Source organism: Schistocerca cancellata, chromosome 12 (genome assembly GCF_023864275.1).
Source record: "Schistocerca cancellata isolate TAMUIC-IGC-003103 chromosome 12, iqSchCanc2.1, whole genome shotgun sequence".
In the NCBI taxonomy this organism is placed as follows: Eukaryota; Metazoa; Arthropoda; class Insecta; order Orthoptera; family Acrididae; genus Schistocerca; species Schistocerca cancellata.
This window is the reverse complement of record NC_064637.1, coordinates 8,638,673-8,660,197: the sequence shown is the minus strand read 5'-3', so window position 1 is coordinate 8,660,197 and position 21,525 is coordinate 8,638,673. Positions and strand designations below refer to the sequence as shown.

Genomic DNA, 21,525 nt, shown 5'->3' with positions numbered 1-21,525 from the left:
TCAAGAACGGATCAAATACATTTGTTATATACACAAAAAAACTTTCACCTGTCATCCACCCATTTTCTGTTTTTCCAATGCCCCAGTTTGGCGGAGCTGCTTTCACCAATGATGCTGGAATCCTTGCATATTTGAACAGTGTTAAGGGAGGAGCAAATTTTCCAGCAGCATTAACAGCAAACAATGTAGTAACGTTATCTTTGTCAGAGTTACATGACTCATCATAAACATGGTGGCCACGAGGACCTATGATTAATTCCCCTTTAGGAGCCAGAAAAAAAAGAAGTTTCATCCATATTAAAAATTATATTTGTGTCATTTAACACATCCATATCATTTAAAGTGATGGATACTTCGTGAAACCAGTTTCTTATTTTCTCTTCTGTAACAGAACCTCTAGCCCTATTGAATTATTCTGCATGTTTTTGTAACAGAACCTTGTGTCTCTTAAGAAATCCATAATACCACTTCTTTCCAGGTCGATTGTTAGTAAATGTAGCCTTACAACTTTCCATATCTGCACTCTCAATAAGTTTTTGCACTGATGCACAGAGATTTTCTTTAGTAACTGGAAATCCCATGCTAGAACAGTCCAAAACCCAGTCCACCAATTTTTTTTCAATTTGTTCTCCTAAGACAGAACGTGGACCACAGTGCCCCTTAGATTCTTTTGGAGATACACCAGAAATTTTGTTTCTTAATGTTGTCCTTGGAACTTTGTACAACTTGCTTGAAGTAGCAACCTTCATTCCCTCATCAATAGCCTTTAGAGCATCTTTAAATTTGCTGGGAGAATAATGAAACTTATTATTCTTTGGTTGACTCATTTTTCCTATAAATAATGCACAAAGACGGAGTTAAAGAATGTTGCATATTTGAATAGTGCCTATTGCATATTTTGTATCTTACAAGCATAGGTAAATTAGTACGATATGCCCAGACAATACCAACAATGAGGTATATATTGACATAAAAATACCAAAAATATTTTAATAAGCCTATTTAAATAAAATTAGCCTAGTGTAATGTAGGACAGAATACTAATATTGATGTTTTTGTATCAGTTTTTAGAAGTGGCCAAAACAGGATACATATATGTCTCCACTTACGGCCACATGCATGGCCATCACACGGAACCAGGGCTAAATATGGAACTGTTAATAGCCACATACTTTTGATAACATGTTTTTAGGCTGAGCGATATAAAACTTAAAAGAAATGAAAATATAATGTCTTATCTTATCTCTGAACAGATTAAGTTTCTTCTGATGTTTTATTAAAAAAAAAACAGATCATGTGTTGCTTAAAGAAAACTTCTGCAAAACCCAGCTTCTGCAACACTGATCATTTCACAAAATGGTGTCTCCAAACCAAAACAGACAAAAGAATGATTATGTAGACAAATGAATAGAGCCTTTCACAAAGTTTATAATAATCTATAGTAGAACTGGCTGGTATTCCAGAGAAGCTTAAAAATTAACCTGTGACATCAACGTGGCCATAAGTGGGGTAGTGGCCAAAACTAGAGCCTTCGCCCTAATACAATTACAAAAGTGATGCTAGTCAAACACAGAACTACACTAGCACTGACACAACTACACAGACATTCAGCAACATATCTGTAGACTGGCCAAATAAATAATATTTGTCTATTGTTTAGTATATATTCTAATTTATTCGCAATATAATTACTAGTCATATTGACACCATTAGGATATCATATGTCCGTTGCAATGTTCAGTGAAGGTGTTGAACGGTGGCTTCATTTTTCAAGTCCGCAATGAGCGTGCATTCGGTAATCATTAACGGAATGTTGAGCTCAGAAAAAGGAGAAGTATTAATATAGTTTATCAAGTGTACAGATAAGATTATATGGGTCTAGTAAACAATGGAAAAAATATGGTGTATTCTTTGAAATGTGGTGATATACTGTGTAGAAAGTGTCTTGGGGTGTTTTTGTTTGTGTTTTTTCAGTTGTACGTTTATAATATGTCATGTATTTCTTGTGAGTGGTGGCTTAGATAGCGTTGGGTACTAAACCTACATAAAGATAGTGGGAATGGCGATCCATTTTTTTAGCTTAGTGATAGAATGAACTGTAGGAAATGACCCCAAGATGGTGTAGTGGTGGGGCACTCAACTAGTATTCAGTAATGGCAGCAGTTCAAATCCTCAACCATTCATCAAAATTTAAGTTTACCGTCAGTTTGCTAGATTGCTAAAGGTGAAAGCCAGGATGATTCCTTTGAGAAGACATTCCTGATTTCCTGTGCCATCTTTTCCCAATCCAGACTTATGCGGAATGACATTGACATATATGGAATGCTAAAACCTAATCTTCCACAAGATTTTGAACTGCAGTGTATTTCCAGGACAAGGTTATGTTTATATATTTTTATTTATTTATGCAGCACCCTTTTTAACATGTTCCTGATAAAGGACTTGTCAAAATGCAAGACAGTATAGAACCTGACATATAAATGTGTCAAGATATAGTAAATATAAGTTGCATACAACATCTAGATTGATACAGGGTGACAGTTATTGAACTATTTGAAAAGAAAAGAATAAAACATAAATTAGTTACAAGCTATAGTGCGCACACACACTTTATTCAACATGTAAATGTCACTACAAATATTCAGATTTAGGTTATGACTCATTGGCCACGAGTGGCGCAGACGAATACCGAAATTCTGCACGACCCGCTGAAGTGTCGGAACATTGATGCTGCCGATAACCTTCCGAATGGCTGTTTTCAGTTCAGGAATGGTTTGGCGTTATTGCTGTATACCTTGTCTTTAATATAGCCCCACACAAAGGAGTCGAAAGTGTTCAGATCCAGAGAACATCGCGGCTAATCAATGCCGATGCCAGTGGCCTGTGGGTACCCGAGAGCCAGAATACGGTCCACAAAGTGCTCCTCCAGAACATCAAATACTCTCCTGCTCTGATGGGGTCGAGCTGTGTCTTGCATGAACCACATCTTGGTGAAATAAATGTCACTTTGGATAATGGGGATGAAATCATATTCCAAAACCCTCACATACTGCTTGATAATCACCGTGCCATCAAGGAATATCGCACCAATTATTCTGTGACTGGACATTGCACACCAGTCAGCCGCTGAGGGTGAAGAGACTTCTCGACTGTGAAATGCAGATTCTCAGTCCCCCAAATGTGCCAATTTTGCTTACTGATAAACCCATCCAAATGAAAGTGGGCTTGTTGCTAAACCAAACCAAGCATGCGGATACTGATTCCCATCATGCCAACCGTGTAGTTTGAGGGTCCTGCTGCAAATTGTTCAGAAGATTACAATGTAATAAACAATATTGTACTTAAATTAGGTGCAAGGAAAACAGAATTTTATGTACACAAATATAGACACTAAAGACACACCTTGATTGATTCTACTAAAATGAGCAGTAATCTAGTTTCATGTGTGTAAGAAAATAGAATTTCATGTCTACTTATATGGCCACAAGTTATGCAACTACACTCATTAATTAACATGAGTAAATTAGTAAAAGATCTCTACAATCATCAAAGCATTCCTAGATAAAACTAAATTGCTGAGAAGAACGATTGAGGCAGAACCTACAGATTTGAGCAATATTCTAAATATTCATTAATTCCATACACACTGTGGATTCTAGAATGAAATTTTCACTCTACAGCAGAGTGTGCGCTGATATGAAACTTCCTGGCAGATTAAAACTGTGTGCCCCGGACCGAGACTCGAACTCGGGACCTTTGCCTTTCGCTGTCAAGTGTTCTACCAACTGAGCTACCCGAGCACGACTCACGCCCCGTTCTCACAGCCTGACAGGGTGTGAGTCGTGCTTGGGTAGCTGAGTTGGTGGAGCACTTGCCTGCGAAAGGCAAAGGTCCCGAGTTCGAGTCTTGGTCCAGCACACAGTTTTAATCTGCCAGGAAGTTACACTGTGGATTGTTAATAAATCTCTTATTTCTCATTTAAATGTATTAGTTGGAATGTGATACCAAAGAACATATAACAGCAATATTTTTGTTGTATACATTGTGTGTTCTGTAGTTAAATTTACATCCCTGACCTAAATCAGGTTTTCAATGTATTTGAAGATTTTAATAAAAAGAAAATTCCCAGTCCAAATTGCACCTATCCCTGTGGAGGTGTCACTAGTTCATTGGATTTCATTTTGCCAATGTTTTTGTGTTGTTAGTGACGTTACCATGAGTTTTAAGGCTTGTATCTTCACCATTAACATGGTGAACATTGTTAACACAATGCCATGAATCTACGACAACTAATCCCAATTATATTTAATTTATTGCTAGTGAGTCATAAGTCTATCAGTGCTGTAGTTGCTTGTTTTAAAGTACATTTGCCATTTTCAGTTGGTTTTTTATGCAAAGCACTACGTAAAAGTTTGAATTGTTGTAGTGCTATTTCCATATATATCCATATCATTACTATTCAATATTGAAGGTACACCAGGAAGCCAATATATTTGTAGATGCAAATGGCTAGCACACCAAGATTTTAAAATTTTATAAAAGCTTTCATATACAATTTGCTGTCGTCAAACTCCCTTAGGATTTAAATGATTTAGGAGTCTCTCACAGAACAGCAGATGCATTGTATTGTCGACATACAAACACAAAAGAAAACGAAAACTTGTTAGATTTTGGGATAAATCCTTTGTCAAGCTAGAGTGCGTCCCTCTCCTCTTCACACACACACACACACACACACACACACACACACACACACACAGACCGATGACCACGCTGTCTGGTCTCCTTCCCCAAACCAACCACACACACACACACATACACACACACACACACACACACACACACACACACACACACACACTGCGGGTCCGGAGGTTAGAATAGGCCTGAGGTATTCCTGCCTGTCGTAAGAGGCGACTAAAAGGAGTCCCTCGCCCTCAAGGGGGTAGTTAGCACCTGCGTCCAGAGACGGACGGTTCCACGACCTATATTTGCGGTCATTTTGGTTTTTCACTTCTGGTTTCTTCCTTCCTTTGGTTGGTTCCTTTCTTTGTTCTTCTCCATCTCACTGTCTTACTTACTCTTTCCCTTGCCTTCTTCTCCTTGCCTCCTTCTCCTTGCCTTCTCTGGTCTCCGCCTCGATGTTTGAGACAGTCTGTCCTTTCTCTCACTCTCTCCCTTCTTTTTCCTCTTCTTCCTTCCTCCCTGTGGGTGCCTGAAGGCCGACCCACGCGTTCGCACGCGTAGCCGGTGACGGGGTAACGCGTAATTCCCCGCCCTGGGTAGACAAGTAAGGCACGCACGTACCCCCTGGTAAAGGCCAGGCCCAGGGAGGGGTAATTGGCTGAGCTGATACCTTCCGACCATGCCGATTGGTCCCTCCATCCGTTTCTCGGGAGGTGTGACCTGAGGTGTAAACATTCACCTAAGGCGGGAGTGCCCTCTGAGAGGGTCCCCACAAGGAAGTAGTGCGCCATCGGAGACGCTGGCAATCGTGGGGGATTCCTCCGCAATGGATTCTACTCCATCTCTCTCGACTTCTGCCCAAAAACGGAAACGTGACCAGCCACCAGTGACAAAAGTACTACCGCCTGCCCCACAGTTCCTCGTCGTTTCTCGATCTGAGGACGGAAAGGATTTTTCTTCTGTCAACCCTTTCGTTATTCAGAAGGGCGTAGATGCCATCGCCGGATCTGTCAAGTCCTGTACCAGGTTGCGTAACGGTACCTTGTTACTAGAAACTGAGAGCGCCTTTCAGGTGCAAAAACTGCTTCGGGCCACCCTCCTGTACACGTTCCCTGTCCGGGTGGAGGCTCACCATGCAGCGTCCTCCCGCGACTGCTCCATCTACAAGGAAGAACGCTGTATACAGAAAATTCGGGACAAAGAGAAAGTGTCCACCTCAGCTGCTTGCAAGCTATTTGCTAGTAGGAAGCCCACGCTGCTCCCAGCGGGGAAATACAGTACTGTCCTCGCCTCTCCTCGGACTACCAGGGAGGTGGCGACGCAGACATGTGATCTGACCTTCAGCACTACGGTCGTCTGTTTGGCCAGTGCTAAGATCGCCCGGTCGACGTCTCCTCTTCCTCTTGTCACCCCTCAGACACAAGCACCTTCATCAGCTTCTGCCAAGATGAAGGCCCAGAAGTCAGATGCACAGGCCTTCAAGAAGGAACCGTCCCGTGCAGACTTTCTACGTACCTCGAACTCCCAGCCATCGACCAGTACTTCTACTAAACGATCTTCCAAGAAGGCTCATAGGAAGCACAGTCCTCCTTCTCCGCCACGGTGCATTTCTTATCCTGCGCCAACTAGCGGTTGCCGCTCCAAGCCGTCATCCGTTTCGCCTGGCCGCACCGCTGGTAGCCGAACATCTGGCCATTCACTGGCGGAGGAAGCTCCCCCTCCCGGCCATCTTAACAAGATGGCCGATGAACCTATAGAACCAATGGACGATGACTGTCTGCCTACTGATAGCGGCGGCAGTGCTCGCTCGAAGCCAGGCCCTCAGCGGCCTTCGAGGTGACCCCTTCTTGCATCTTCTTTTTCTTTTTCTTCTCATGATGGCACTTATTCGCTGGAATATTCGCAGCATTCGCCCCAACCGAGAGGACTTGAAGTCGCTGCTCTGCTTGCACTGTCCGCTCGTCGTAGCCCTTCAGGAAACGAAGCTACGCCCATGCGATCAAATTGCCTTGGCACACTACACCTCTGTGCGTTTTGACCTTGCCCCTGTGGCAGGTATTCCGGCTCATGGAGGGGTTATGTTGCTGGTCCAGTATGATATTTACTACGATCCCATCACATTGCACACCGGCCTGCAGGCAGTTGCCGTTTGAATTACTCTCCCCACTTTTACATTTTCCATTTGTACCGTTTACACTCCATCGTCATCTGCCGTTACCAGGGCAGACATGGTGCAAATTATTGCTCAGCTCCCTGCACCATTTTTGTTAACTGGAGACTTCAATGCCCACCATCCCCTTTGGGGCTCTCCAGCATCCTGCCCGAGGGGCTCCCTGTTAGCAGACCTTTTCAACCAGCTCAATCTTGTCTGCCTCAACACTGGCGCCCCTACTTTTCTTTCGGACACATCTCACACCTATTCCCATTTAGACCTCTCTATATGTACTACCCAACTTGCACGCTGGTTTGAGTGGTATGCACTTTCTGATACATATTCGAGCGAACACTTCCCGTGTGTTATCCATCTCCTGCATCATACCCCCTCTTCGTGCTCAACTAGTTGGAACATCTCCAAAGCAGACTGGGGGCTCTTCTCTTCCAGGGCGACCTTTCAGGATCAAACCTTCACAAGCTGCGACAGTCAGGTCGCACACCTCACGGAAGTCATTCTCACTGCTGCTGAATATTCCATCCCTCACTCTACTTCTTCTCCACGTCGCGTACCGGTCCCCTGGTGTACCGCAGCATGTAGAGGCGCTTTGTGTGCTCGCCGACGTGCTTTACGCACCTTTAAACGCCACCCTACAGTGGCGAATTGTATCAATTATAAACGATTACGTGCGCAGTGTCGTTGTATTATTAAAGAAAGCAAGAAAGCCAGTTGGGCTGCTTTCACAAGCACCTGCAACAGTTTTACTCCTTCTTCTGTTGTCTGGGGTAGCCTGCGCCGGCTATCTGGCACTAAGGTCCACTCACCAGTTTCTCGCTTGACGGTCGCGAATGACGTCCTTGTGGCCCCTGAGGATGTCTCCAGTGCCTTCGGCCGCTTTTTCGCAGAGGTTTCGAGCTCCGCTCATTACCACCCTGCCTTCCTCCCCCGAAAACAGGCAGAGGAGGCTAGGCCACCTAACTTCCGCTCCTCGAATTGTGAAAGTTATAATGCCCCATTCACCATGCGGGAACTCGAAAATGCACTTGCCCGGTCACGGTTCTCCACTCCAGGGCCTGATTCTATTCATATTCAGATGCTGAAGAACCTTTCTCCTGCGGGTAAAGGTTTCCTTCTTCGTACTTACAATCGCATCTGGATTGAGTGGCATGTTCCCGCATGCTGGCGCGAGTCTTTTGTTGTACCGATTCCTAAGCCGGGGAAGGACAAGCACTTGCCTTCCAGTTATCGACCCATCTCGCTTACCAGCTGTGTCTGTAGGGTGATGGAGCGAATGGTTAGCTCTCGTTTGGTTTGGCTGCTCGAATCTCGATGCCTACTTACCAATGTACAATGTGGATTTCGTAGGCGCTGCTCTGCTGTTGACCATCTGATTACCTTCATTATGAATAACTTCTTGCGGAAGCGCCCGACTGCGGCTGTGTTCTTTGATTTGGAGAAGGCTTACGACACCTGTTGGAAGGCGGGCATTCTCCGCACCATGCATACATGGGGCCTTCGCAGTCGCCTCCCTCTTTTTATTGGTTCCTTTTTAATGGATCGACAGTTCAGGGTACGTGTGGGTTCTGTCCTGTCAGACACCTTTCGCCAGGAGAATGGGGTGCCACAGAGCTCAGTTTTGAGCGTCGCTCTCTTCGCCATAGCGACCAATCCAATAATGGATTGCCTCCCAGCTGATGTATCAGGCTCCCTTTTCGTGGACGATTTTACCATCTATTGCAGCGCGCAGCGTACATGTTTCCTGGAGCGCTGTCTTCAGCGTTCTCTTGACTGTCTGTACTCCTGGATTGTCGCCATTGGCTTCCGTTTTTCTGCCGAGAAGACGGTCTGTATTAACTTCTGGCACTACAAAGAGTTTCTCCCACTGTCCTTAAGACTCGGTCCCGTTGCTCTCCCATTCGTGGAGACAACAAAATTTTTAGGTCTTACATTTGACAGGAAACTTAGTTGGTCTCCACATGTCATATTTGGCCGCCCGTTGTACCCGTTCTCTAAGTGTCCTCCGTGTTCTCAGTGGTATGTCGTGGGGAGCGGATCGAACCGTCCTACTTCGCCTATATCGGTCGATCGTCCGCTCCAAGCTGGATTATGGGAGCTTCGTCTACTCCTCTGCACGGCCGTCCATCTTCCGCTGCCTCAACTCCATACAACATCGGGGTTTATGTCTTGCGATCGGAGCGTTTTATACTAGTCCCATCTAGAGTCTTCATGCTGAAGCCGGTGAATTGCCACTCACCTACTGGCGCGATATACTGCTTTGTTGGTATGCCTGTCATCTACTGTCAAAGCCCGACCACCCGTCTTATCGTTCCTTTTTTGACGACTCTCTCGACAGTCAATACGGGTTGTGTGTCTCTGCCCTGCTACCCCCTGGAGTTTGCTTTCGTCGCCTCCTTCAACACCTTGATTTTTCACTCCCTGTAGCCTTTCGAGAGGGCGAGAGCCACACGCCACCTTGGCTACAGGCTCAGATTCGGGTTCACCTTGACCTCAGCTCGCTCCCAAATGCAGTTACCCCCGGTTCGGTATACCACTCCCATTTTGTCAAACTTCGTTCGAAGTTAATTAATATGACCTTCATTTATACAGATGGGTCTAAGACCAGTGACGGGGTCGGGTGTTCTTTTATTGGCGGGGCACAAAGTTTCAAATACCGGCTCCATGGCCATTGTTCGGTCTTCACAGCTGAGCTCTTTGCCTTCTACCAGGCTGTTCTTTACAGCTGCTGCCACCGCCATTCTGCTTATGTCATCTGCTCAGCTTTCCTGAGCACCATCCAGAGCCTCAGTGATCCGTATCCAGTTCACCCTTTCGTGCACCGGATCCAACGCTCTCTTCGGCAGCTGGTGGACGACGGTTCTCCAGTTACCTTTATGTGGGTTACTGGCCATGTCGGTATCCCTGGGAACGAAGCTGCAGATGCCGTGGCCAAGGATGCGGTCCTCCAGCCTCGGACAGCTTCTTGTTGTGTCCCTTCATCAGATTGTAGCAGGGTCATTTGTCAGCGCATTTTATCACTGTGGCATGCCGATTGGGCTGCACTTACGGACAACAAGCTTTGGGCCTTGAAACCTCTTCCCGCGGCTTGGACGTCCTCCTCACGCCCTTCTCGGCGGGAGGAGATCGTTTTGGCCCGGTTACGAATTGGACACTGCCGGTTCAGCCATCGCCATCTGCTGGCGGCTGCGCCGGCACCGTTCTGCCCATGTGGGAAATTGCTGACGGTCCGCCACATTTTAACGTCCTGTCCGGATTTTAATACACTGCGTCTTGATCTTGGCCTGCCATGTACTCTAGATGCCATTTTAGCGGATGACCCAGGAGCAGCTGCTCGCGTTCTTTGTTTTATCAACTTGACAAACCTATCTAAGGACATTTGATTATGCTGTTTTTTAATCCTATGCCTGTCAATCTGTCTTTTATCGTGTTTTCCCTTTTAGTTGCTGTTTTAATCTTTTGCCTCACGGTCCATTCCTAACGTAGACTGGGCGCTAATGACCATTGAAGTTGTGCACCCTAAAACCACACACACACACACACACACACACACACACACACACACACACAATCTGTGCCCATACATTGTGTTAGCTGGAAACAAAATGCCAGGTATGCATTTCAGCAGGTAGACTGGTTTGTGTCAGGTGGGGTGGTAGTGGCTCCAAAGGAGGCAGCAGGTTTGCTGGCTAGGGAAGCGGGACGGATGGGTGGTATGTGTCTGGGCCGGACATGTGATGTATGGATATATGAGCTAGTGTGGTGTGATGCACAATGGATATGACATGGATTGGGAGGAGGTGACAGGACAGAGCAAGGGAAACTGTTGGGTAGAGAGTGTGGGGACAGTCGGTTCATGAAGATTGATGCTAGGAGGGTTATGGGTATAAAGGATGTGTTGTAAGGTTAACTTCCATCTGGATAGTTCAGAGAAGGTGGTGGTGGTGGTGGTGGTGGTGGTGGTGGTGGTGGAGGGATGGGTCGAGAGGGCTGGGATTGTGAAGCAGACATTGAATTCTTGCGCATTGTGCTCAGCTGCGATTGTTCTCGGCTGCATGTTGTGCCACTGAGTGATCAACCCTGTTGTCGGCCACAGTTTGGCAGTGGCTGTTCATTCTGATAGACAGTAGGTTGGTTGTTATACCAGTAAATATCTACATCCGCACTCTGAAAACCACTGTAAAGTGCATGGTGGAAAGTACTTTCCATTGTTCCAGTTATTAGGGCTTCTTCCTGTTCCATTTATAAATATGGAGTGCTGCTAAAATGAACAAACGGCTCTGTTCTTGCTGTTATTAATGTAATCATGTCCTCCTTATCCCAGTGGGAGCAACACTTAAAGGATTGTATTGTGAGGCTCATTCACGTGAAATTTGGTCAGTGTGTCTACCTTTGCCTTACACATAAAGTGGCACCACATAACTGCGGGTGCGGTGGTGCATCTATTGGTAGAGAGACTGACACGTGCGCACCGTTTGATGTTGCGTAGCACCAGTGTGGTTTCACGCCGTAGAGAAGGTGGTCACACGATTTAACCTAAAATTCTTTCACTGAAACTAAAAGAGCCCTAAGTTTTGTTGGTGGATGGGAGAGATGTTTAACATTTGTTTCTTTTGTAATCTTCCTATTTTAGGAGAAACAGCACCAATGTATGGCGAGACAACCATTCTTTTATTCTTCGCTTTCTTCCAGCTCCTCTTTGTCTAACATATGCCATTTGTAAGCCACAGTGAATCTCTTGTTTGGAATATTTGTGGCATAGCTCATTAGATAAGTTGTCTGAATACGATATGGCTTGTACTCTGTTGACCAACGTGGTAAGTGTGCCACTTCATTGTGCAGGATGGTGCCAGCTGGTGGTCTGTGAATATAAGTCCTTATGTGGAGGTATGGTACACATCATGACCCAAAGTACCGTCCTCTTTTTCTCCACACTATCGTGACCAGGAATGGTAGTTCACATTTTTTTTTTTAAATCTCTCCATCATAAACTTGATTTTCAACTGAACAGAATTCAGGTGTTGCAAAAATGAATCCAGTGTTGCAGTGCCACGGGGCCAGATTACGAAAGTGTGAATGTTTCAACTCCACCGACTGGAGTGCTCTCTCCTCACAATCTTCCATAAAAAGAGTGGCTGCAATGGGTGACAATGGACTATCCATTGCGACACCATCAGTCGGTTTAAAGCATTTCTCGTCGAATAAAAAGTAAGTTGAGATGAGCCGGTCCTTAAACAAATTGACAAGCTCCACTTCCAGCTTCTGCCAGTGACAGTAATTCTCAAAAAGGCACTCCAGTGAAAATTATAACTGTGTCAAAATTAACGAGAATATACGATTGTGCAAATTGCAAGTTCTTGAGCCGGTTGACGAAATCTTCTGAGTTGCAAATTTGGTACTCGCATTTTCCTACTAAAGGACTCAGTTATGCTTCTAGGCATTTAGCAGAGTTGTATGTTGACACCCCAATATTACTATTGGTTGAGACACAATATCCTTATGAATCCTAGACAATTTGTATAGTTTGGTACCTTTGTACGTAGCCTCTTGGCCACAGCTTTAGAAGTTGTGCTGTTCTCGAGAAGCTCCGAAGTTCTTCGTTAAATTTTGGTTGTGGGGCGCTCATTTAAGGCAATATGCAGAGTCGTCCGATAACTGCTTCATCTCGCTTAAGGACATTGGTCCGGAGAGGAAGATTGTGATACCTTTATCTGCCAGTAACATTACAATATTTTGATCCCGACATAGAGATTGAAGGGCAAACCTCTCTGTCGCCTAGGTATTATTTGTGGGCGCCGGTCCCCGTGTCGGAGCGTAGCGAGTCTGCTGCCCGATTTCCTCGACAGCATCACAGGATTCCGTGTTCGTGAGAGGTAGTAATAACCAGAATGGGTGGTGTCCTCAGGACGGGTGCGAAGTTGAGTCCCTTCTCCGAGACCGAAACTGCCACACCGGGCAGAGGTTTGCCTTCTAATTTATCTTCTTGTGGAAAAAAGTCTCAATAGTGATTTCTCGTGCCATGTTGTCACTTTGTCTCAAAATGCCCAAGTAGCGCTATAACACACAGCCGGGAATCTCCTGATAGTCGTGATGAAATCTCCAGACGAAGCACCAGTAGATCCCAGGATGTAAAGTCCTATTACCACCGAGTGCGGTGAATTATCTCTCTCACCAGTGCACGGTCAGCACAATTTTAATACTGTCGGAGGTTGCAGATTTTATAAAGTGTGTAACCTTTGCGAAGATAAGTATACACGGCAGTACACTCTTCTTATTCTCCCCCTTGCAGGTCTGGGGATTAGAATGGCCCGAGGTATTCCTGCCTATCGTAAGAGGCGACTAAAAGGAGTCTCACACGTTTCGTACTTTATGTGGTGGTCCCCTGTTGGGTTTGACCTCCATTTTCCAAAATTTTCCCAAAGAGCGAGCCCATTGGGGAAGGGTGCCTTACACGGTGCATTTTGTCCACCGTGCCTAGAGATCTTTAGCCCACTTTCTCGTCGTCGCACTGCAGTCCAGCTCATTCTCCACCTCTCGGGCGAGGATGCCTTCCTGGGTGCATTTTCCACCGTGCACTGTGCAGTGTCGCTTTTTGCACCGACGGTGACCGTGGTCTTCTTTGCACCTCGTATCTGGCACGGTAGCCAGTCCTTTGTGGTGGGGCTGCCACGTACCCTGTCGGCTGTAGCGTCCTGACAACACGGGGATCGCTCTGCCGGTGCCTGTGCCGTTAACTTCCCACGTATGCCGTGGAGTAATTGCCCGCCATCCTGGGGCACCGAGACTTTGCTGCAGCTGGGTGGCACCACGCTCGTGGGGAGGGCCCCTGGTCGGAGTGGGTGGCATCAGGGTGGATGACGCGCGACGAAGCGTACCACGTCATCACTTGCTGGTGATCAAACACCAGCAGTCTCTGAGCATTCCGAGTCTGAGTACAGTGCAGGAAAGTACGACCCAAAATCATTCCCCTCCCTGCCCGCACCGTGGGAGGAACGCCAGGCTAAGGATGGCAGTGAACCTTATTCACCCCAGTACCCCGTACGTACGAGAACTGACGGAGACTGCTTTGTTTTGATGAAGCGACAGTTTTTTGTAGAGCATTTAGATGACAAGTTTGAGGAGGTGGAGGGCTTGTCCAAAATGCGATCTGGGTCAGCCTTGATAAAAACGGCATCCTCTGTCCAGTCTCGGACTTTACTCGCTTGTAACAAGTTGAGGGATGTTTCTGTTACCATCGTGCCACATAAGAGCTTAAATTTGGTCCTGGGTATTACGAGGTGCTATCCAAAATTTTCACGAGTCATGCTGCCATCTGTTGAAAACCTTACCTTTGGACTAATGGTCACCGTCACCCTCGAAGTAGTTCCCATCCGCGATGCTTCTCGAATCCTCTCTAGAGTGTAAACCCGACGGCCTTTCGATCCGAGTTTGTTTTGGGAATAGCGCGTAGTCGCAAAGTGCCAGATTTGGCGACTACGGTGGGTGGGGTACAACCAGTTCTCTTTACGCCAAAGTTCGGGCTGTCGTCGCCACACGTCACAAAATGTCTTGGTGCACAATTCTCTTGGTATCGACGAAAACGATGATAATGCTCTTCACTTTGGTCTTCACCTGTCTCGCATTTTGGGTCTTGGAGAGCCTGGGCTCTTCCACTGGGATGACTGTTGCTATGTCTCTGGGTCATAACCGTAAAACCAGTTCTCCGTAGCGCTTTTCTCGAGATTCGCACAGAATTTGATACACACGTGCTGTTCTGTTCACGGATCCGTCGTAAAATCGCCACACACCAAACACAGAGTATTACGGAAATCACTGCGGACACGCGACACGTCCTCCCAGCTGAATGCCACTCCGTACACTGACTTATCAGATACGCAGCTCTCGTCACCTAGTGGTGCAAAGATCTGCTACTCCTACTTTCCAGATGGCAGCACCAGTCCCGAAAATTTTGGATTCCATCTCATATCTTCCACAGGGATCTTCTTTTGCAGTCTGACGACGAGCTGCTCACCAATTTAGAGCGGCGAGGTGTTCATTTCGTGCGGCGTATCCGTCGGGGTCCGAGAGATAATCAGGTTGCCACCGGTGCCTTCATTTTGGCCTTTGAGAGTGACACCTTACCCGGGAAGGTCGAGGTGACGGTCTACCGCTTTGATGTCAATCCGTATATGCCTCCCCTGCGGTGCTTTAAGTGCTGGAAGTTCGGCCGTATGCCTTCCCGCTGTACTTCACAGCATCACATGTTGAGATTATTGACATTCATTACATCCCGTACGTCTCGACCATTGGGTGCCATATGTCACCTTCCCAAGTCTGAATGAAGATCAGACATCTTTTTGGGTACCAGACCCCAACAGGTGTCCCTGGCATTAACATAAAGGTGTGTTATCTACTGAAGCAAACACTTTGCTGAGCGCTGTGCTTGAGTCTCTGCATCGAACTACCCCCCCAGCCTTTCGCACCCTCAAATGGCGGATGGAAAGGAATGTCCTCTCGTTCGTTACACGCCACAGTGAACCCTTTAATGCCCCATTTACAGAATGGGAGCTCCTCAGTGTCCGTGCACATTGACCCGACACAGCTCCTGAGCCAGATCCACCGTCAGATGATTAATCATCTCTCATATGACTACAAGCATCATCTCGTCATCTTCAACCGGATCTGGTGCGATGGCATCTTTCCATCGCAATGGTGGGAGAGCACCAGCATTCCGGTGCTTAAACCTGGTAAAAACCCGCTTGATGTGGATAGCTATTGGCCCATCAGCCTCACCAACATTCTTTATAAGCTGCTGGAACGTATGGTGTGTCGGTGCTTGGATTGGATCCTGGAGTCACGTGGCCTACTGGCTCCATGTCAGGGCGGCTTCTGCCAGGGTCGCCTTACCACTGATAACCTTGTGTGTCTCGAGTCTGCCATCTGAACAGCCTTTTCCAGATGACAACCAGTTGGTGCCATCGTTTTTGATTTACGAAAAGTGTATGAAATGACCTGGTGGCATCATATCCTTGCCACATTACACGAGTCAGGTCTCCGAGGCCTGCTCCTGATTTTTATTCAAAATTTCGTGTCTTTCCGTACTTTCCGTGTCAGAGTTGGTGCCTCCCATAGTTCCTCCCATATCCAGGAGAATGGGAGCCCACAGGGCTCCGTATCGAGTGTATCTCTATTTTTAGTGGCCATTAACGGTCTAGCAGCAGCTGTCTCACCTTCTCTGTACGCAGACGACTTTTGCATTTCGTACTGCTCCTCCGTTACTGGTGTTGCTGAGCGGCACCTACAGGGAGCAATCCACAAGTGCAGTCGTGGGCTCTAGCCCACAGTTTGCCAATTTTTGACCGCAAAGTCATACGTTACGCACTTCTGTCAGTGTCATACCGTTCATCCGGAACCATAACTTTACCTTAATGACAATCCACTCACTATAGTGGAGACATATCAATTCTTAGGACTCGTTTTCGACGTCCGATTGACTCGGCTTCCTCACCTTCGTCAGCTTAAGTGGAAGTGCTTTCAGCACCTCAGTGCCCTCCGCTGCCTGAGTTACACCAACTGGGGTGCAGATTGCTCTACGCTGGTGCAGCTCTACAGAGCCCTTGTTCAATCCCGCCTTGACTACGGTAGTGTGGTTTACGGTTCAGCGGCACCCTCACCGTTGTGTTTACCTGACACAGTGCACCACTGTGGCATTCGCCTAGCGACAGGAGATGTTAGGGTGAGTCTGGCGACCAGCGTCCTGGTGGAGGCCGGAGTCCCTCCATTGCAGGTTAGGCATGCGCAATTGCTTTCCAATTACATTGCATACATTTGTAGGTCTCCTGCGCATCCGAATTACCGTCTCCTTTTCATGCCCACGGCAGTTCATCTCCCTCATCGGCGGCCCAGGTCAGTTCGTGTGCTATCCCTTCTCTCCAAATTGGAGTCCTTGCCTTTACCACCTATACTCGAGGTTCATTCACGAACACCTCCATTGTGTACACCTAGGCTGTGGCTTCGCCCGGACCTTTCGTACGGCCCTGAGGACTCTGTTAACCCTGGGACTCTCCGCTGTCACTTCCTCTCGATTCTCGACACGTACCAGGGCTACGAAGTGGTTTACAGCGATGGCTCACGGTCACGTTGGCTTTGCCTATGTTCGTGGAGGACATATAGGACTGCACTCCTTACTAGACGGCTGCAGTGCTTTCACTGCAGAGCTGGCGGCCATATCTCGTGCTCTCGACCACTTCCACTCGTACCCCGGCGAGTCATTTCTCCTGTGTACTCGTTCCTTGAGCAGCCTACAAGCTATTGACCAGTGCTGCCCTCACAATCCTTTGGTAGCGTCCATCCAGGAGTCTGTGTATGCCCTGGAACAGTCCAGTCATTCGGTGGTGTTAGTCTGGATCGCAGGTCACGTCGGAATCCCAGGCAACGAACTTGCCGACAGGCTGGCCAAATGGGCCACGCGGAAACCGCTTATGGAGCTCGGCTTCTCTGGAACTGACCTGCGTTCAGTATTACGCCGCAAGGTTTTCTGGCTTTGGGAGTCGGAATGGCATAACTTCAGTACACACAACAACCTGTGTGCCATTAAGGAAACTACGAATGTATGGAAGACCTCTGTGCGCACCTCTTGTAGGGACACTGTGGTTGTCTGTCGGCTCCGCGTCGGCCGTATGTGGCTGACACGTGATCACTTCCTCTGCCACGAGGACCCACCTCAGTGTTGCTGTGGCTCACGAATGACGGTCATCCATCTCTCGCTAGATTGCCCACTTTTAGCCGTTCTGCGGCGGACTTGTAACTTCCCCAGCACCCTACCTTTGGTGTTGGGCGACAGTGCCTCAACAGCAGCTTTAGTTTTATGTTTCATTTGTGAGGGTGAGTTTTATATTTGTTCTAAGTTTTAGCACATGTCCTTTGTCCCTGTGTGTCCTCCACCCTAGTTTCAGAGTGGAGGTTTTAATTTGTTGCAGAGTGGCTGGCTTTTCCTTTTTATCCTCATGGTCAGCCAGCCATGGTAACCTGCTTTCTTGTTTTAACCTCTTCTACCTGTTTTTTGCGTCTTTGTGGTTTTCTTGCCCCCTTTTGTCCGTTTAAGTGTGTGTTGCCCTTGAGTCGTCGTTTGTGGTTTTTCCTTTCATTCTGTTTTGTGTTGTAAATCTCATTGGCTTATTCTCACCCTTGTGGCATTGTTTCCTTCGGAACAAGCGACTGATGACCTTGTAGTTTAGTCCCTTTCCCCCTCTTTTAAACCGACCAACCAACAATCTTCTCATTCTGAAGTTTATCAAACTTATTCACTTGTTTCATGATCTGCTCCTAAGGTTTTCCTGGCAGAGTGGTTGTAGATGTCGTCCTGGGGCAAAATGTATGATGTCACTGTGGAAATTTCGTGACATCTGAAATCCTGTCCGAGAATCATATCTACATCTAGTCCATTGGGAAAGCCTCGAGCAACGTAGAACAAATTCTGCCAGTCTATATTAAATAGTAGATTTTGAACGTACAGTAAGAACAGAGTACTGAATATTTAACACTGTGTAACACCATTCATTTTCCACTAGTTAGAAAAAAAAATTCTTATCTACTCCTCATTAATTATGTAGTCCAACTTCCAGCAATAGTTTTATTAATTATGTCACGAGTGAATGTCAACAGCTGTACTGTTGATTCCAAAAAAACTCAGTTTTTGTAATAAAATGTGATTTGCACAAACAAACACCTCAGATAGATCGTGGAAAATACTGACTGGTGTTTCTCTTTGTTATTTTATACTTGTAGAATCTGATAGGCGAATGTATAGACAATATTATCAGTTGAGCTATTATGTTATTAATACAAAGATGGAGCACTTTTCTATAGTACACCATTTTCTCAAAAATTTTAGAAAATGAGGTCATGTGTGAAATACTTTGGCAATTATTGCCATCACTCCTGTCATCCATCTTTCTTGCAAAGAAGTACACTCAGTCGGTTTCAGGCACTCTGTTTTGTATCCGACCTCAATACAAGACTTTTCAATTAATTTGTTAATCACGGATAAGTTTTAGAAGTGCTAAAACGCTAACATTTGGGGACGGGTGTCTGTGGAGAGTATGCCTCGACGGCATCCCCTACTGCCATATCTCGACAAAAACTGAAATTTACTGTATTCCAGGCAAAGTGGATCCCACCTGTGCTTCATACATGCGGCAGATAATTGCAGAAGAGGTCATTAATGACGGGGATTCGTACTCCGAAGCCATCCTGGGGAAACCTCCGCGAGCCTATTGTGACTGGATATTGCGGCCCGACTCCTGGGGCGGTGCCATCGAGCTCTCCGTGCTCTCTCACTTCTACGGCATCGAGATCGCTGTCGTCGACACACTGAATGCCATCGTCAACCGTTTTGGTGAAGATCGCCACTATCCTCAACGCGTTTTCCTAGTCTTTGATGGGATCCACTACGATCCACTCTACATGGAGCAGGGGGATGTGAGTAAATATTAGGTCAATTAGCCTATGTGTTCATTTTGTGGTGCCTTTTTTTAGTCACATATACGAAGTCTTCGATAGGCTAACGAGTGGTAATACCACCGCCGCCGCTGCTGCCACCACTGAGAGTGCAATTGTGTGTATCTGACAGAGAGACTGTGCCTGCTTGTCACCACTGATTTTGGCCAAATTTATGTTGTATGCGGTGCTCGGCCAGAAATGAAAGTGGCAGAAGCGTGACCACCGGAGAGACTGAATCTCAGAGAAAATAGCATTTTTTGTAAAGAGCAGGTGAGACACGAGCTATGTATATTAGCACAATTCACTGGTGGCAGTTCGTGCAGCATAAAAAGTACAGAACAGTAAACCAATAGTTATTAGGTCGAGTCCATATGCGGGAACTTTTTTCTTTTTTATCGTCAATATTTGGATGACTTACACTGCAAATAAACTGATATGATGCTCAATATGTTGTATTTATTAATACTTTACATAAAAGGTACGAAATAGAAAGGCAATGGAAAATTTGTGATTGCAAATAAATTTCTAAGAAAGATTTGTACTTACAGAATCTACAAGGACTCGGCAAACGACTAGCCGAGAAGGTATTGTAATTAAAGCACAGAGGACTTTGTATTTAATTATTTTCATTTTGACATTCGAGCAGCCGTCAGCAGCTACTTCCAGTTTTCTACGACATATATCGACCCGGCACTCGTAAATCGTCAGCTGTAAAATAGTAAAAGTACGTAATTTTGTATACGGCATTCTCGTGCGTGCTTTACAATCCCATGCTGGAGATTTATTTGCAATCACAAATATTCCTTTGCCTTTTCTTTTCGTTTTGTTTATGAAAATTTTGGTAAATACAATGTATTGAACATGTTTTCCAGTTTATTTGCATAAAAATTGAAAATAAGAACAAAAAATAGTTTCTGTATAGGGTCTCAAAATTGTGGCCCTCAAATTACCATTCTGTATTCTTTCTGTAGCCCCAAAAACTCTCCCGGAACTATGCTAACATAATCGGCTCGTGCCTCGCCCGACATCGGCCTAAACTTCTGTTTTTTTCTGGAAGCCTGACCATCTGGAGCTTCCACTTTTGTCACTTTCATTTCTGGCAAAGCCCAACACATCCCATAATTTTTGACAAAATTGAGAACAACGAGTAGGTCTGGTGACCTCGCAAGAACATCTCATTTTCACGCTCTGATGATCTGCTGCTTATGTATTGTGATATTGTGCGCCGATGTAAAATTTGCTCGGGAGCTACGACTTCCTGTTATTCAATATTGCCCATTTTATTATTTCTTCTGACTCGTCAATATCTTCAGGTCACGCTTGTTTCTCAAACTGCTTCAGTTACTGCTGAAAGTTAACAAGTACATTCCAACATCTACTTCTTGAAATAAATACATTGCTTCTCATAAACAAAGAATCGTATATTACACTCTCATTTACAAGTATCGTGCATAACAAAGTTGGTTCATTATTCCGAACATCACAAATACACCGATACAGACTGCGTCCAGAAACAGTAAGATAGCAGATTTCAATTGCATATCGAGGTAACAGCTTTTCTTTTGTGTCCGTGATGTCGTAGGCATTGTCACGGCTGTTATTCCCCTGGATCTCAGAGGCAGAACTCAACGGTACAGAAAAAACTGTCCATCTGGCAGGTACTGCAAATGTGGTAAGACGTCTATCATTGTCACAGCTTGCAGATGCTCTGCATCCATCCAAACAGTAGGTTACATTAATTCATTACAAAAATAAACATTTTATAGTGGCAATCATCGTTTATTGGTTCAGTAGATGCTTGTGCAGCACATTACTTCACCAAAGTGATAAGTCACACTACAATGCCTTCACACACACACACACACACACACACACACACACACACAAATTTGTCGAGGATGAATAAGAAGACTGAAAGAAGTGGAAGACAGTAAGAGTAGTGGTGTGGAGAATTTAGGAAAAGGGGGGGGGGGGGGGGGAGGATCAAACACACTGGCAAAGAAATTTACTCAGCAGCATCAGCTTTCAGCCACAGCCTTCATTAAAAAGGAAACACACACAAATGTTCATTCACACAAGCCAGCTCGCACATGACAACAACCTCCAGCAGCTCGGCCCAGTCCGACGTGCTGGAGATGGCGGCAGTATATATGTGTGTGTGTGTGTGTGTGTGTGTGTGTGTGTGTGTGTGT

At 45.9% G+C, this 21,525-nt stretch overlaps 1 protein-coding gene across 3 annotated transcripts in view; it reads left to right on the top strand.

Moving 5' to 3' along the window:
• LOC126109734 (ubiquitin thioesterase OTU1) overlaps positions 1-21,525 on the top strand; it is a 49,612-nt gene that overhangs the window by 4,023 nt on the left and 24,064 nt on the right. For all 3 annotated transcript variants that reach the window (XM_049914787.1, XM_049914786.1, XM_049914788.1), the window contains exon 2: positions 18,996-19,312. In XM_049914787.1, coding sequence (XP_049770744.1) covers positions 18,996-19,312 — 317 coding nt within the window. The remainder of the gene's footprint in view (positions 1-18,995; positions 19,313-21,525) is intronic.